The sequence below is a fragment of the Neopelma chrysocephalum genome, unplaced genomic scaffold (assembly GCF_003984885.1).
Source record: "Neopelma chrysocephalum unplaced genomic scaffold, ASM398488v2 Primary Assembly neopelma1_65, whole genome shotgun sequence".
In the NCBI taxonomy this organism is placed as follows: Eukaryota; Metazoa; Chordata; class Aves; order Passeriformes; family Pipridae; genus Neopelma; species Neopelma chrysocephalum.
Window position 1 is genome coordinate 4,979,077 of NW_020897722.1, and position 15,546 is coordinate 4,994,622.

Sequence of the window (15,546 nt, forward strand, 5' to 3'; positions counted from 1 at the left end):
AGTGTGCAGCCATGGGGGGTGGCACTTTGTAGCAGAGACTTGCTGAAATTTGATTTTGTTCAGCGTATTTTTACCTGAAATGCTCAAAGGAGTTCAGCTTCACTGCAGGAGCTGCAAGAGTGAAAGCTGGGCTCAAACAGGACTATACATCTAACTTCTGTTTTTATAACTCTCGTAACCTCACACTGCCTTCAGCTGGAGAACCCTGAAGGAGTCTCTATCTGGACTTTTCAAAAGGCTTTTCACAACACTGTTACAATAGAACAACACACGCTTTTACTAAAAAAATATTTTTAATATTTAAAAAAAGAAATAAATTCCAGTCATGAGGGAAAAGCCTAAACCATTAGCCAGCTGTGAAGAAAAGGGTTAACACTAAGTTTTTAATAGTTGTGATCACATAACCGCTAAAGCCTACCACAGCCAGGGACTTCACACCGTGGAAAATCTTGCTGCTTTCATTTCTGCTTAAAGAAACTCCCTTGTTTTCCTTACTTTCCAGTGACCTGGAAAATAAGTCTCTGGAGAGCTGAGCAAGGAAACCCTCATAAGTCATACTCATGGTGTTGCAGCCCAATGTGGGCAGTAGCACTTGGGCTGAATGCTTCCCTTTTCTTAAACTTCCTCCACTTCTTTCAGGCTGTGCTCCAGGATGGTGTCTTGTCCCTGGAACTTAAAATAGCCATGAAACAACTTTCTCTGAAGCACCAGGGGAAACCAGTAGATATCATCTGGCCACATGCAATTGAATGGCACCTCATCCAGCTGAAACCACTGGGGCCGCATTTCTGGTGGGAGAAAACAAAAGAACTTGGCATGGGCCTTCCTTCATGGACTTCTGCTGAATATCTGTCAATATGCACCTTCCCTCTACAGCCCAGCTGCCTCCCTTTTGAAGGGGGGGCATTTTGGCATGAAAATTTGGTTCTCCATTTCATAAGAGCAGTGCATTTCAGAAGAGCACACACATCCTTCCCTCCCCTCTACCAGCTACCTACCCTCACTTTCTGTTGGCTCTCCGTGGAAGTGATCTGCCCGGAAAACATGAACGTCCATGAGTTCAGAGTTGCCCACAAATTCAAATGTGATCCGACCCATCTTCTGCAAGGTGTCCACAGTCAGTCCACTCTCCTCCAGGAGCTCCCTGAAAAAGACATAGATTTCTTTATATGAAAGTGGGAGGCATAAAAAACCTGCAGTCAATAGCTTGACTTGCACTTCAAAACCCTTCCAGTGAACCAAAGGTGAAAGCTGTACAACAGAGCACGGTTCTGACTTGCACCAAACTATGAGTCTACTTACACCACACGGGAACCAGGTCAGATGGGATCATGTTTTATTTCAGGCTCTGAGGCTGGTAGGTAAATAGTCTATGTTGGAAGGGGAAGATTCAGGAAAACAGATCATTTAGTGTAATTTACAGTCCTTGCAACATGCTGACCTTTTCTGAGATCAGTGAGAAGTGGGCATGTGACTGTGACTGGATGTGGCTTCAGAACTCAGAGATACACATGATTTAGACAAAGGCTTTGCCAACTTCAAGCTAAAGCTTTTAGAATTATGGGGAAACGTGATGAACACCAGAACAACTGTACTTGCTACACTATCAGCTGCTTCTGAGGCAAACTGAAGCTTATTTAAATTACACAATACATAACCACTTGCATACAGAACGTTAAGAATTCCGTCTCCCATTCAAATGCAGTATAAAAAAAACACAAAGCAATTGTGTAAACTTTCCCTTTCCGCTCCTTGGAAGCACACATTGAGGATAACGAGAGGCCAGAAGGCAGGACTTTTTTAAGAGCACTTGGAGAGATGTGCCAGACAGCTCTTTGCCACACTCCACCATTAACAGCTACTTGACACACATCCAATTGTTTCCTCTGTTTATGTTCCACGATCAGGTTTTTTTTTTTTAATTTTACCTCCCTCCAACAGAAGCACTATAGCTTGAAGTTAGTCATGGTTTTTCTAATGTACAAAAATAAGGAATACTCTGAAACCACGTATCTTCAGTTAAGGTTAATAATTAATGTAGTTGCCTATTTGGCAGTAACAACAATTTTAAAATGTAATGGAAATCATTATAAGGCTCCAGCTTTCTTTGGCGTCGATTTCATGGATCCCATCCTTCAAAATTATATTTCAACTTAATGTCTTGGCTAATTTTAGTTTATCTTCTGAGAAGCTATCTATGTCTAAAACAGAGTCATTTTCCAGCAATGAATCTAAAAGCCTCCTTTTACAGGCAGTGATAATTGAAGAACAAAGCACAACACTGCTACGGTTCTCCAGGCAATTTATCCATCAGCTGCTTGGCTCTGTAGCAAGTGGAAACATTACAGGTGGCAAATTAGAAATAACCAACTCGCTCAGTGTTCCCCTTACAAGATGTGCCACTGAGCAGCTGTGGGTGCCCAGGTGCTCACAGGAATGTGCCATATCCAGCAAAGGATAGAAATCTTACTGGTACTGGGAACTTCTGTTCATGTTTCGGCTTAATGTTTAACTCTCTGTGCTGTGAGGACTTCACACCTTACGCCACTGCCAGCCCAACTGAGACAGAGCAACACAGAACCACAGCCTAATACCTCAACTCCCAGTGCAAGGGAAGTTTGATTTGGACTGTGTGATGCTTCCTGGAGGAGAGCTGTGCCCTGAGGCAGCAGTGCACCAGCAGTGTTCCTGCCAGGCAAGTGGCCAGTGTGTCCAGCTGGCCTTGGCTCTGGGAACAGCTTCCTGCACAGCGGACCTCGGTAGGAACTGGTTGTGTCATTCTGGAGTAAACTGCAGGTGAAGGGATGAGGACAGACCCAGGCAGCAGGTGCTGGCTGTGCTGTGAAACGTTGCACTGAGTCAGTGAAACTTTGGTCAGTTCACGTCTCTTGTGAATGAAAACTCCACTGTCAGACTCTGGGCCAGCACAGGTAAAACACACACCCAGGAAATCAAATCCCAAATCAAATAACTAGATTTACACCACAGTGTTAACCTGGCAAGTGAAGGCTGAGGTAAGTAACAAAACTGATCTCCCACCCTCCGTTCAGAGATGATAAGTTATATGAAAAGCCACGATCTCAGTGTCAGGTACGTTATTGCCCTGTGCTGCTTGGGGCACATCTGCACAGGATCAGCTCAGCACAGAACCCAGGCAGTTGGGCTGGCACAGCTGAGGAGAGTGTTCAGGGCAGAAGCTGCTGGGTAGCAGCTGAACACACCAACACTGATCTTCCTGCAGGTGCAAGGGCAATTTTGGGGTTGTATCAGGAACTGAGGAGATGGCAAAGTGTGGCTTAGTAACAGCAATATTCATGTAAAGAACAAGATACCTGATTTTTAGAGTGTAGCAATTCAATTGTGATCTGCTACTTCATTTCAATGACCAGACAGAAGAAAGAACTTCAAGAAATCAGCACTAAAATTTTCAAAAATTATACTGTGCCTTTTTACTGATGAAATTCAATTCCCTAACTCAGCATTAGCACTTTAAAATGTCACCATATAATAAACCAATAAATTTCTACAGTGCCTTTCATAATGGACCTCTAAGAATTTCTGCTATTTTGTCACTACATTTTCACTCAATACTCAAAATGCTACTGGAAGGTGGCATCTGTTCAACAGCTTCAAAATTTAAACAATAAGCAGTTTGGCTTATTGTTTAAACTAAATTACCTGTAATTCTGCTATATAGCCAAAATTAAACCCTGCACCTCTCTGAACAGTGCAAGAACCTCTGTCTACCACTCGCAGACTCACTCTCAGTTTAGATCAGAGTCCAGGGGATGGGAGGGAGGACACTTGGGAAGTTCCAGTTGCTCACAGGTTGAATGACAGTTAAAGATTTGCAGATGACAGACCAGGGGGAGCAATCCTGTTTCTTTCTACATGGGGACGATCCCTCACCACCTGTGGAGCAGGTGCCTCTGTTTCAGAGATGGCTCACGGCTGCACTGGTGGGTAACACACCGGGGTGTTACTGACCAGCCTGCAGCCCACCGCCGATGGTCCAACACCTCCACGGCCATCCTGTGGCCCCACGCCTGTCCCCGGGGCGCCGGCCGAGCCCTCACCTCCGGGCAGCCTCCTCGATGCTCTCCCCGGGCTGCACCTTCCCCCCGAAGCCGTTCCACAGCCCCGCGCCGAACCCGCGCTTCTTCATGCCCAGGAGGACACGGGACGGCTGCACCACCAGGACGAGGGTGAAGAGTCTGGACGTGTACATGGCTCCTGGGAGAGGGATGAGGGGGGCACGCTGAGCCAAGGGCTCCCGGCACCCCTCATCAGAGAGCCCCTCACCCCCAAAACACCCCTCACCCCCCAAGGCCTGGTCCCTAAATCCTTGGTCCCCCAATGCCTCTCCCAATACCTCTCTAACGCTCCCACTGACCCTCGCTCTCCTGCTTCCCCAGCACCCCCTCCCCAACTCTTTGATCCCCCCTCCCCAAATCCTTGTTCCCCCAAAACACCCTCCCTGAATCTCTGACCATCCTCAATACACCCTCCCTGAATTCCTGACCACCCTCACCACCCCTTCCCGAATCCCTGAGCCCCTCAGCGCCCCTCCCCAAATCTTTGATCCCCCCTCCCCAAATCCTTGTTCCCCGAAACCCACTCCCTGAATCCCTGACTCCCTCAACACCCCCTCCCTGAATCCCGGACCACACTCAGCACCCTCTCTCCGAATCTTTGATCCCCCCACCACTTCCTCCCCAAATCTTTGATTCCCCCCTCCCCAGATCCCTGTTCCCCCAAAATTCCCTCCCTGAATCCCTGATTCCCTCAGCCCCCCTTACCCGAACCCCTGAGCCCCCCAGCGCCCCTCCCCAATCTTTTGATCGCCCCTCCCCGAATCCTTGTTCCCCTCAAACCCCCTCCCCAAAGCCTTGATCCCCTCAACACCCTCCCCCCAAATCCTTCACGCCCCCAGCACCCCATGCCTGTCCGCTCGCCCCTCGGCCCCAAACCCCCGCCTTTCCCGCCCACCTCAGTCCCGCTCAGCCGAGGCGCTTCCCGGTTCTTCCCGCGCCGCCGCCGCCGTGAGGGAGGCGGGACGGGGCGGGACCAGGCGGCCATGGCGGGGCCGGGGGGTGCCGCCATCGCCGGGGGCAGGTGCGTGATGGGGCCGCTGAGGAGATCCCGGGACCCCCCCCCCCGGGGGGTGGCCGTGTGGTGTCGTTAGTCCCGGCGCCTGGAGTTCCCCTCAGGAGTGGGTTAATGGGCGTGTGGGTGTGTGGTTGCTGGAAATGCCGGGCGGGGGTCCCCCCCGGGCAGTGGCTGTGGGTTGCTCCGCCCGGAGCTTGCAGGAGCTCGGGTATCTCCCTGGTTCCTCTGAGGGGATCACGGAGGCCTCCAGCCCCTCTGAGGCAGCCCGGGACCGTGCTGGGGTCGCTTTACCGTGTCGTGTCCTTAAACATGGGAGCTGTCTGTGCTAGAGCGGGGATTCTTTTCCCCCCTTCCCTCAGGGTATTCTGTGAGGCCTCATCGAAAACATGGTCCTTCTGTTGTGGTTGGACCTGATAGCTAAAGGTGCCAAAAATCTCAAATTTGGAGGCTTCTGTTTAGAATCACAAAATTGTTAGTGACCTCTGGAGTTCAATCATCCAGTCCAACCCCTGTGCCAAGGCAGCTTTACCTGAAGGGGGTGACACAGGGATGTGTCCAGGTGGGATTTAAATGTCTCTAGAGAGGGAGACCCCACAACCTCCCTGGGCAGCCTGTAGCCGAGGTTGGAATTAATTACTATAGAGACTTTTGAAATACATCGTCATCATGTACTAACCAGTTAACTTGCCTTTCTTGCCGGGCAGCTGTTGGCGTTCGGTGAGCAGATGTCTGCACACCACCGTCAGGTTTCTGAAGAAAACTGGGACTGAGCAGCTGTGGTTGGAGCGGCACTTGAAGGATCCTTTTGTGAAGGCATCAAAGCAGCAGCATTACCGTTGCAGAAGTGCCTTCAAATTGCTGGAGATCGATGACAAGCTTCATATTCTTCGGCCAGGACTTTCTGTTCTCGACTGTGGAGCAGCACCTGGTGCTTGGAGCCAGGTTACTGTAGAGAGGGTCAATGCCTTGGGTACTGGTACGTGTGTTTTTGGCAGGCAAGGATGGGCATGATACTCCTCTTGAATTGTGTGAGAAATCTATGAAATACTATGAAATCTAAGAAATACTATGATGGAAGTGGTATGGGGAAGGAATGTGGATGCTGGCAAATGGCAGTCACTGACAGAAGCATGAGGTGTTGCCTAGTGAATCTTCATACGGTCTGAAAAAATTGTATTTGTGAAACAAAACCATACCATGTGATATTAGTGTTCTGATTAGCTGTTGTGAGGAAGATCCCCTCATCCAGTTCTAAAATCAGTGTAGCCTCCAGCAATTACCTTGGCTTACCTGATTTTTTATTTCCATTCTAGAAAAATGGAAGTAACCACTGTGCCTGGTTTACGTGGTTTAAGCCATTAATACTTACTTAAGGTGTTATCATCTGTACCATTGTCAGGACTGTCAGCCTTGAAACAGCAGCAGAAAAACAAGAAAAATCCCCCTTGCTTATCCAAAGTAGCTGAGTTTTCCTGTCTGGAATGGATGAGCTTATGGCAAACCCTCCATCCAGATGCACCCAGCAAACTGCCAGGGGACAGGAAGGCAGTTTTGTTTCTTGAGCTCACGCACGTGCAAGTCGTTCGCAGTCATTGTGAGTGTTTGTGTGTCCTTCATCCTTACAGATCCTGCTGTCCCCACTGGCTTTGTCCTTGGCGTTGACCTCCTGCGGATTTCTCCTCTGGAAGGAGCAGTTTTCCTGTCAAACACTGACATTGCAGACCCCAGCACGCTGAGGACAATCCAGAGCCTGCTTCCCGCGGGGAAGGCGGACGTTATCCTGAGCGACATGGCACCTAACGCGACGGGCATCAAGGAACTGGATCACCAGAAGGTGATCAATCTGTGCTTGGGCCTTCTGAACCTGTCCCAAAGCATTTTAAAGCCAAAGGGAACGATGCTCTGTAAGTTCTGGGATGGATCTGAGGCCCGTCTTCTGCAAAACAGACTGAAGGAGCAGTTCCAAGACGTGAGAACTATAAAGCCTCAGGCCAGCCGGAAGGAGTCTGCGGAATCTTATTACTTGGCAAGGCTGTACAAAGGGAAATGAAAGCTGAGAACTGCAGATTCTCAAGCAGGTAATCAGACACTGATTGGAAATCTGAATTTTGGTAGGTGTCTAAAGAAAAATCCCACCATGGAGACCCTGGGGAAACCTGCCACGATTCTCATGAAGTCCGTCATGCTTTTCAAATACCTGTGGAGGAAACGGTTGGGAATGGAGAGGAATAATCTGACAGGAAACCTCTGGGGCTGGAGTAATGGAAATGAAAATAAAATGGTGATATTGTGAGTGTTTAATGTGTGTTTGGAAATCATTGCCCTGTTAATGTCATACATGAGACAGACCATAAAGGGGGTTGTTGATATGTGAGAGTACAGCGAGGGAAGTTTGAGCCAATTTAGTGCCTCTTAGTAGCTGGTGCAATTTATTAGCACATGTAAAAATAGAAAATATTTCTGTTCACATCAGGATCTGCATCTTCACGTTGGGATCTGTAACCCAGCAGTGTGGGAGACACGGATGGCTTGGGAATGTTCAGCCCAATGGCTCTGCTGCCTTTCCTATGGACACAGGCTATATTTAGAAATTGCTGCTTCATGGCACTCATAAATCCAGTGGCAGTGGGGCCGAGTCATTGCTATGCAGATCATTTCAGTCTTGTTTCAGGTGTGACCTGTGGTGGTTCCCAGGTGAAATGACAAGATGTTCCCAAGATCCTGGACAGGGAGAATAACTGATTGAATTGCCAGAAATCTGTTTGCACAAATAGATTTACCCACTGCCTTATCTGGAAGTGGCAACTTTTATAGTAAATAGTGCTTTTATCAGGCTGACTGTGGCATGGGATATACAAGGAGCTGGTAGCACTGGGTGTTTTTAAGGCTTCCAGATCGTAAACAGCTCATGTGGGACTGCTTACAGATTTATTGAATTGTGATTTGAAACCTGCTGATCTGGATCTCCATACTGAAGAGGGTGTGTGGCAGCGCTAACCCAAAAGCCTAAACTGGGGAGTGGGGTGTCGAGTAGTAAAAGAAAATTGAAGTCAGTCGCTCCTTGAAAAACATTATGACCTGGGATTCGCGGTGGGAATGGGAGCCGGCAGAGCATGTGCTGCTCCTCTGCTCCTCCGGCTGCAGCTGCGGAGGGTCCGGGAGGCTCTGCCCGAGCAGGAGGGCGCAGGGGGATTTTGGGCGGGGGAAGGGGGGGCGAGCTGCCCACCGGCCGAGCTGGGAGCTCCTCCGCGCCGAGGAAATACGGTAGGGCGGAGATGCGCGCCTAGTCGCGTCGTTACGGCGGGCAGGGCCGGCGTTCTCGCGAGAGCGGGGCGTGGAGTTCCCGTGAGATCCCGTGGCCGGGGAGAGGAGGGAGATCCAAGCGGGGCGCGCGCCGGTGAGCGAGGAGGGACCGGGAGGGATGGGGATGGATGGATCTCACCGATCCCGCCCCGCTCCCGCCCTCCGGGGCGAGCCCCCGAGCAGCCCCGTGCCTGCCGCTGCCGCGGGTTCGCTGCCGGGCGGGGGATCTCCGGGAGCCCCGGGGGTCCCTCGGCCGCGGGGGTTTCTGAACCGCGGGCGGGACCTGCGTGTCCTTATTTTCAGTAGGTTTGAGGACAGGCTTGCCTACCTCAAGCCCCCTGCGGGTAGGGGACTCTCGGGAATTCGTGTGTACTCGTACCCTAGTGCGTAGTTTGAATAAACGCTTTCTCCTGGGTTTTGGCTGCTCTGCTGCCCGTGTGCTGCTGTTACGCCTCCTCTTCGTGACGATATAAATCCAAGGAATAACTGAGAATGCAGGAGCCTGGAGTTAGCCCCAGGACTGTGTCTCCGGCGCCACTCTGTGTGAATGTTGTGGCTGCCTTCCATGATCCTGGGGCTTTATGGAGCACGCAGTCACTGCAGGAACTCCCTTAAGGCTCCCTGAAGTCTCCTGGGAAACCTTGCTGGCGTTTCGGAGCTTCAGGCTTGGTTTGTCTTCGGCCCTTCTGAATCTGAAGGATTTGCAAAAACTTTTACGTGATCGAGGAAATGCAGTTTTACTTATAGAAGGGATCTGTGAACTGGGGAAGACTTCTTGCTGGAAGTTAGTGCTTCCAGAGTGATTTCGGGAAACCAGAAACAAGTTGAATAGAAGGGTTTGCTGCTAATATGTAGTTCTCCTCCCCCCTCAGCTTCAAAAGTTTGGGGGAAGAATAATGAGTTCTGTTTGTTACTGTTGCCTGCTGTAGGTCTCCCTGCCCTACAATGTTAACTTGTCTCCCAGAAAAGAAAATTCAATTTTGTATGACTCATGACAGCTTTTATTTGTACATTTATAGGCCCAAAATTCAGGGGAGAAAGTATTTAAATAAAATCAAACCATTTTGGGTAGAAAGCCCAGGGAAGAACAGCCTGTCTTGCTTCATTTTCTCATTTCAGAGACCTACAACTCCAGCCTGGGTTGGGTCGTGTTTTCTGTGGGTTAGGATGCACCTGCAGTGATTTGCAGGTTGATTTTACCCTGTAAATTGGAAGACATTGAGAGTTTCCTCAGGGCAGTGGCGTGTCTCTCCTCAGCAGAGCAGCCAGGATCCAGCAGCGTGCTCTGTTTGGTGATGTCTATTTGTATCTGTTTCCAGAGCCATGGAGGACTTGGAAAATAACACCACCGTCTTCTCCACCCTGAAATCCCTCAACCACTTCATATCTCAGCGTATGGAGGGGGTGAGTGGGCTGGCCCCACCAGGACCATCTCAAAGCTCCTTGCAGATCCAGTACCAGCAGAGGATGCAGGTGAGGTGTCCTCATCAGTGTGCTTGTGTGCTCCTTTTGACTCCAGGAATTGGGATTGATTTCATTCAGATCTGACCGTTCTTTCTGAAACTGATGTTCATGCAAGCTCACTATTGGAAGCTTGCTTTTGGTCAACATTCTGAATTTTTTCCAGAAAATATTTAATTTTTTTCAAGTGTCAGACATACTTATTTCTCTTTTGTAAAAGAATGAGAAGTGCTTTGAAATTATTCCCTGCAAGTTATATCTGTGAACCAGCTCAGGAAATTAAATTGTAAGTTGTTTTGATATTGCTGAACAGAGGAGCTTTAGATCTGTTACCATTTTTCTAGTAAGACACTTTGTTACCTTTTTTTTTTTTCATAATTTTAAGGTTTCTTTGCCTGGACACATACAGGAGTGTGGCTTTGATAAGCACACAGTTCAAATAGTTTGTGCTTTCATGTCTGCTTCTGTTTGCATCCACCTATGGTTTTTACTTTTCTTTCTTTTAGCTGCTTCATGCTCATAAAGCATAAAATAAGTTGACATCTTGGATCCTAAGGACTGTTTATTAGGCTGGAATGAAGTTTCTCTGTTCTGTTAATATAATTTCTATTTCAATCTCTAGGTATAAGTAAGCTTGCTTATTTTAATATAAATCTGCTTTGCATTTGAAATGTTGACAAAAGGCAATTTCTGTCTCTGTTACATCTCTGGTGACAGTGATGGTTAGAGGAGGCTCTCTCTGGGTAGAGTCTCCATTACCTGTGTGTTGGATGTACATCACCAGGAGATGAGGAATTCTGTTAGTATTGTCTGTGCTCCAAAGTAATTTCAATGAAAAAATGAAGTGTAATGTTGCAGAGGTCATAGAAAAACATGTTATTTTGCTCAGTAGTTGCATTTTATTGGGAGAATGATCCGTGCTTCTTGGCCAGCTGCTTTTACTTTTATGAGGCTCTGGGAGTTCATAATTAAACTTCTTTTAGATAGAAAAGTACATTTTGTCAGAGTATCTCTAGAGATCGAAGGAAGAATTCTGAGTGAAGAACTTGGAATTAATTTCTTTCCAACTCACCTTGATTTGATATGTGGTTTTGGGTGTGGTTCCCCAACTGCAGCTGGTGTGAGAAGAACAACAAATTTGGTGATAGTTTCCTGGTGCTTTGTAAAATGGCACATAAATGTCAGCAGAAGCAGTACAGGGTGGGAGGCACCACCCTGCCTTATTATTGCTGTGCTGTTAATGGAGTGCATTGTCCCTTTTCACACATGAACTGGCCAGTTGGAAGAACAAGCTGGGCAGATCCACTCCAAATCCCAGCTGCTGCAGGTGGAGCGGGAGAAGATGCAGATGGAGCTCAGCCACAAACGAGCTCGCATCGAGCTGGAGAAGGCAGCCAACACCAACGCCAGGAACTATGAGGTGAGTGTGGTGGCTTGGGATCACAGGCCTGAGTCAGAACACCTGTGGAGCATCTACAGTGGTGTTTTGGTTTGGATCAGGGATATCCTCTCCACTTCTCATGAGCTGTGCTTTGCAGTGGAATGTCTCAGAATGTGTATAGGCAACTTTTTTTTGGAGCAAGTCTGGTATTCTCCAGCTGCTAATAGACCCTGTCTTCAGGGCAGGACTTCAGTGAATCTGTAGTAGATGGTCCTGGAATGCATTTACTGTGTTTGCATTTACTGCAGAGGTGGTGGTGGTGTGGGTGTCAAGTTCCCAGCACCAACTGTTTTGCCCTACAGATCCCTTGCAGTGCATTGCACCAACTTGCTGATGTGCACAAGAGTGTGAACTTGAAGCCTTGTTAGGTTGACAGACCCCTGATCTGATCACTGGGTTCTGTTAGTTTAGCACTAAAGTTATCATGGGTAGCCATAATAAAAGGGGTTTACTATTTGTTTCCCCCAGAAGTATTTAGTAATTTTTCTCCTAGCTGAATTGAAACTTCTGCTGGCACAATTGCAAGCATTTAGTTTGTGTGACTGTAATTAATTGGAATGGCAATAGTGCCAGCCATGCAGTGTCACACAAGGGAGCCTGCACTGATAAAACAGTGAGCCTCACTCAGGGACTAATAGCTTTTATTGGTTTCTGCTTTTATGACCACATATGTTTGCTTAACGATCTTACTGGAATAAGCAGTAGATCAGTGGGTTTTGTAGTATAATAAAAATCTCATATGTGGCTGATTATAAACATGTTTTGTTGTATTTTACAAGGATGCTGGGTGACAGATTTAGTGTGTAGTTGTGAAATAGCGAGTCAGTGACTAAATTCCTTGTTCCTCTGAAGTCAGGTGATGTGGGATTAAGCCAGGAAGAGTTCAAACTGGAATGTAGCTGAGTCAGTCACAGAAACCCTTGAAATACTGGTACAAAAAAAGGGAGCAGCACTAATCCAGCACTCTGGTAATTACCCTGCTCAGATTCTGTGTTTTTCTGAGTCATGTGGATAAAGGTTTTAGGAACCTCACATTGCTTTGCATAATCCTTGTTTACTATGTAAATCCATGTCTCGATTTGCTTTGATTAGTAAAGCAATTTTCTATGCATTTTTTCAATAAGAATTAATTTGTGGTAGGAATAAACCGAAATGGTGTATGAAAGGTGGTCAGAGTGCAGAAATATTTACTGTATTAGTTGGTAAAACTGTGCATTTAAACCCTGTTTCTTTTCTTTTAAATGGCCTCATACAGTTTCCAGAAGCTGCAGAGGGAAGTTTGTCTTATAACCCAACTGTTGAGATCTGAGTTTCTGAAAGTCAGTTTGCTGTGCACGGGCCAGCTTTAAATTGGAGATCAGAATGTTTTCTGCTGGAGATCTGCTGATCTGCTGGAGGGTGTGCAGTGGAGTCTGTGAAGCCACATTTGTATTCTCATAGCCATGACTTAGTGTAAGAGATTTGGAAGACTCTGTCTCTTAATTTTCCAGCTCCCTTGCCCTGGGTAGCTCTTGACGTTGAGTTGCTCCTGGTGAGATTTTTGGCCTTGCCAATGCAAAAACAGGTTAAAGCTGTGGTCTGATGATGCCTTGGTGACCATGGTGATGAGGAATGAAGACAGAAGGAAGATGGCTTCAACTTTGTGCTACTTTCTTCTTATGTCTCTTTGCTTTTTTTTTTCCTTGGCAAGCGAGAGGCCGACCGTAACCAGGAGCTGCTCACACGCATAAAGCAATATCAGGAAAGGGAAACAGAAGCTGAAAATAAACTGAAAGAACAAATGGAGATGAACAAATCCTACAAGAAGAGCATGGAGACAATGAGTAAGAAGCTGCAAGAGAAGGAGAGCAAATTAGCTGAAGCTAATGAAGTAAGAACAGAGTAATTTTTAATCCATTCATAGTTTCAGATGACTTTGCAGTTCTTGTGAATTGAAAATGCCCTTTTTGATTAAAAAAAAACCAAACCCAAACAAAATAATTGGAATCACTGTGTTCATCACCTGGAAATTAATAAACCCTGGTGGTGTGTGTCCTTGCTGTCAAAGTTTAGAACCAAACCAAGCCCAGACACAAGTGAGCAGGTCAGAAGGAGAAGAGATTTCTTAGACAAGTTGATGTGGAGAAGGAGGAAAAAAGTGCAAGGCAACATACAACACCAAGGTTGAAAGTCAGGTTACATGACCTGTGAGCTTTTCTTTGGAGTTAAGATATTTAGAAAAAAATCCTGAAAACCACTGGCCTCTACTTCTAAGGAAACTGTAATGCCTCTGGTATTTGGTTGAGGCAAACCCAGACATTTTAGATTTTGAAACTCAGACAAAATAAATTTGGAATGGTTGTGGGATAATTTTTTTCTTTAATATATGTACTTATCATCATCTAACTTTGAAGCTTGATATTTTTCATGCCAGTTTGGGGTCACTCAGGTAACAGGTAATGGAAATGACAATTTGGGTGACAGATGAAAGCTACTAGATGATTTTCTTTTACCTTTGTTTGAGGTAAGTTTCCAGGTCTGAAGGTTTGCGAGAGTGGGATTGTTTCTAGAGTCAGTGTTTGTACTTTTTAGTTGGAAATTATTTATACTACCGTCCCTTATATCCAGCTTGGAGAGTCATAGCCTTGTGTGTTTCTGTTTTTTTTCTTCCATTAATTCAGACAATCACTGTATTAAAAGGGAAAATATCAGATCTGCAATGGAATATAATGAACCAAGAGATGCAGATGACAAGCCAAGACTCTCAGAAGCAGGAACTGATGGAACAGCTGGATGTTGAAAAAAAGTAAGCAGGGGATGAATGACTGCAGGGAGAAAAAGGCAAACAAAACTTGAGTCTTGTGCAGGTGTCATCACTCAGAAAACTTTCAACAGCGTTTGATTTCCCCTCTTCAAAGGGGTTCTTTGATCTGGATGTGCAGGTTATAACTGTTGTTTGAAAGGAACTCTGAGGTGGAATTTAATTGTACCTTGAGGAAAAGAACCACAAACTTGAGCTTTAAATCTGTGATGTCTCATGTTCCTGGTAGAGAGTTAACAGAAGGCACGTGGGTGGGAAAGGCTAATGTGAACTTTAGGGACTGAACAGAACAAAAATATCAAGACTTAAATCATAGTGGAGGGCTAGTTGAAAGCTACGAGTGTGTTTTTCCTTGCTTACTAACTTGAACTCTTCAATTTCGGAGTTGTGAAGGTTTATTTACTCTGATTGTGTATTTGTTGTTTTCGGAGTTAAGGTGACTTGATTTTTTTTGTTTTGATTTTTTTCAGTATGCATCTTTGCTAAAATGGATGGATGTTTTTGTCTCTAAATTAGAGGGGATATGAGTGTGAAACTGTATGAGGCAAAATCTTCTATAGCATTAACATTTACCTTGTTAATGGTGTTTGACTATGTTTGTCAGAGACTTCTGCATGCAAGTTGTTTCTGGTACATGATTTCTGGATGTTGAGTACTTTTTGTGTCTGCATCGAACAGGAAATGGCAAGAGGCAAGTCAGCAAATCCAGACCCTGCAAGCAAACCAATCCCAACTGGCAGAATATGAACAGAAGATTAAGGTAAGAAACTTTTTGACCTATGTAAAGCTTTAGTTTTTGATGTCCTTCAGTGGAAGAACAGAAGTAAAAGGTTAGTTTGTCATATATCTGAGTTGGTAGCCAGTGAGAGCTGAGGTTGGGTGGACCAGACTGTCTACAGTTAGCTGTAACTTGGCACTCTTTGCCTTTGTTGTATCAATTGATTGAAAAAAACCCAACTTTCTCTATAAGAAGGTGATTTATATCCTTGTGCAGGGTTCTGGGGTCTTGTGCCACAGCACAAGTTTGCTTTGCAAGAGATTGCTTCTAGAGTGATCTTTTTGCAAATGGTGGATGATGAGCCCAGCAACTACAAGTACTTTTCTGCTTCCCAGAAAATCCTTCCTCTGAAGTTGGGTTTAGCTCTTTAAGAAAGTGCAATTACTTGTAAAGCTTTCAAAACCACACTGACTAAAATGTGTGTATAGAGGTGCTTTATGTCCTTCCAAATTAGCATGTAGGTTGGTGGGATTGTATGTTTTTCACTTGTCTTTCTGGCACAGGTAGTTGTGGGGAGTTACTTTAGTTTGAGCAGGTGCTGACAGTGGCATTGCCTCTGGTGAAGCCAGACCATTGTCAGCAAGAGGAGACTCCCTCCACTGAAATGAAAGGATGGAAAACAGGATATCACTCTGCAATACAGCTCTGAATAAA

General features: G+C 46.2%; 3 protein-coding genes across 5 annotated transcripts in view; 2 read left to right on the top strand and 1 right to left on the bottom strand.

Annotated features, from left to right (window-relative positions):
• Positions 1–253: 253 nt before the first annotated feature.
• NUDT1 (nudix hydrolase 1) lies at positions 254–5,040 on the bottom strand. Of its 3 annotated transcripts, none has more exons than XM_027683581.1 (4): positions 4,990–5,040; positions 4,077–4,233; positions 999–1,144; positions 254–788 (listed from the first exon to the last, which is right to left on the bottom strand). In XM_027683581.1, exons 2-4 carry the CDS (start codon positions 4,226–4,228, stop codon positions 616–618), a joined length of 471 nt encoding a protein of 156 aa, XP_027539382.1. In that variant the 5' UTR covers positions 4,229–4,233; positions 4,990–5,040; the 3' UTR covers positions 254–615. The 3 variants fall into 3 exon arrangements, with proteins under 3 accessions (XP_027539382.1, XP_027539384.1, XP_027539383.1); XM_027683583.1 differs by lacking the exon at positions 4,990–5,040 and adding an exon at positions 4,971–4,981; XM_027683582.1 differs by lacking the exon at positions 4,990–5,040 and adding an exon at positions 4,937–4,957.
• Position 5,041: 1 nt separating this feature from the next.
• Positions 5,042–7,410, top strand: MRM2 (mitochondrial rRNA methyltransferase 2). The gene is made up of 3 exons (XM_027683580.1): positions 5,042–5,115; positions 5,814–6,085; positions 6,735–7,410. Exons 1-3 carry the CDS (start codon positions 5,078–5,080, stop codon positions 7,157–7,159), a joined length of 735 nt encoding a protein of 244 aa, XP_027539381.1. The 5' UTR covers positions 5,042–5,077; the 3' UTR covers positions 7,160–7,410.
• A 1,036-nt stretch (positions 7,411–8,446) lies between these two features.
• Positions 8,447–15,546, top strand: part of MAD1L1 (mitotic arrest deficient 1 like 1) — a 352,256-nt gene continuing 345,156 nt past the window's right edge. Inside the window, exons 1-6 of the mRNA XM_027683662.1 lie at positions 8,447–8,506; positions 9,732–9,885; positions 11,153–11,293; positions 13,005–13,184; positions 13,975–14,099; positions 14,793–14,874. Coding sequence (XP_027539463.1) covers positions 9,736–9,885; positions 11,153–11,293; positions 13,005–13,184; positions 13,975–14,099; positions 14,793–14,874 — 678 coding nt within the window. The 5' untranslated portion in view covers positions 8,447–8,506; positions 9,732–9,735. The remainder of the gene's footprint in view (positions 8,507–9,731; positions 9,886–11,152; positions 11,294–13,004; positions 13,185–13,974; positions 14,100–14,792; positions 14,875–15,546) is intronic.

Excerpts from the sequence above, each read along its gene's own strand:
- MRM2 (XM_027683580.1), top strand. The coding sequence starts at position 5,078 with ATGGCGGGGCCGGGGGGTGCCGCCATCGCCGGGGGCAG. Across the intron at positions 5,116-5,813 it reads GCCGCCATCGCCGGGGGCAG|CTGTTGGCGTTCGGTGAGCA; the intron begins GTGCGTGATGGG and ends CTTGCCGGGCAG. Across the intron at positions 6,086-6,734 it reads GGTCAATGCCTTGGGTACTG|ATCCTGCTGTCCCCACTGGC; the intron begins GTACGTGTGTTT and ends TCATCCTTACAG.
- NUDT1 (XM_027683581.1), bottom strand. The coding sequence starts at position 4,228 with ATGTACACGTCCAGACTCTTCACCCTCGTCCTGGTGGTGCAGCCGTCC. Across the intron at positions 1,145-4,076 it reads ATCGAGGAGGCTGCCCGGAG|GGAGCTCCTGGAGGAGAGTG; the intron begins GTGAGGGCTCGG and ends TGTCTTTTTCAG. Across the intron at positions 789-998 it reads AGAGCCAACAGAAAGTGAGG|AAATGCGGCCCCAGTGGTTT; the intron begins GTAGGTAGCTGG and ends TTCTCCCACCAG.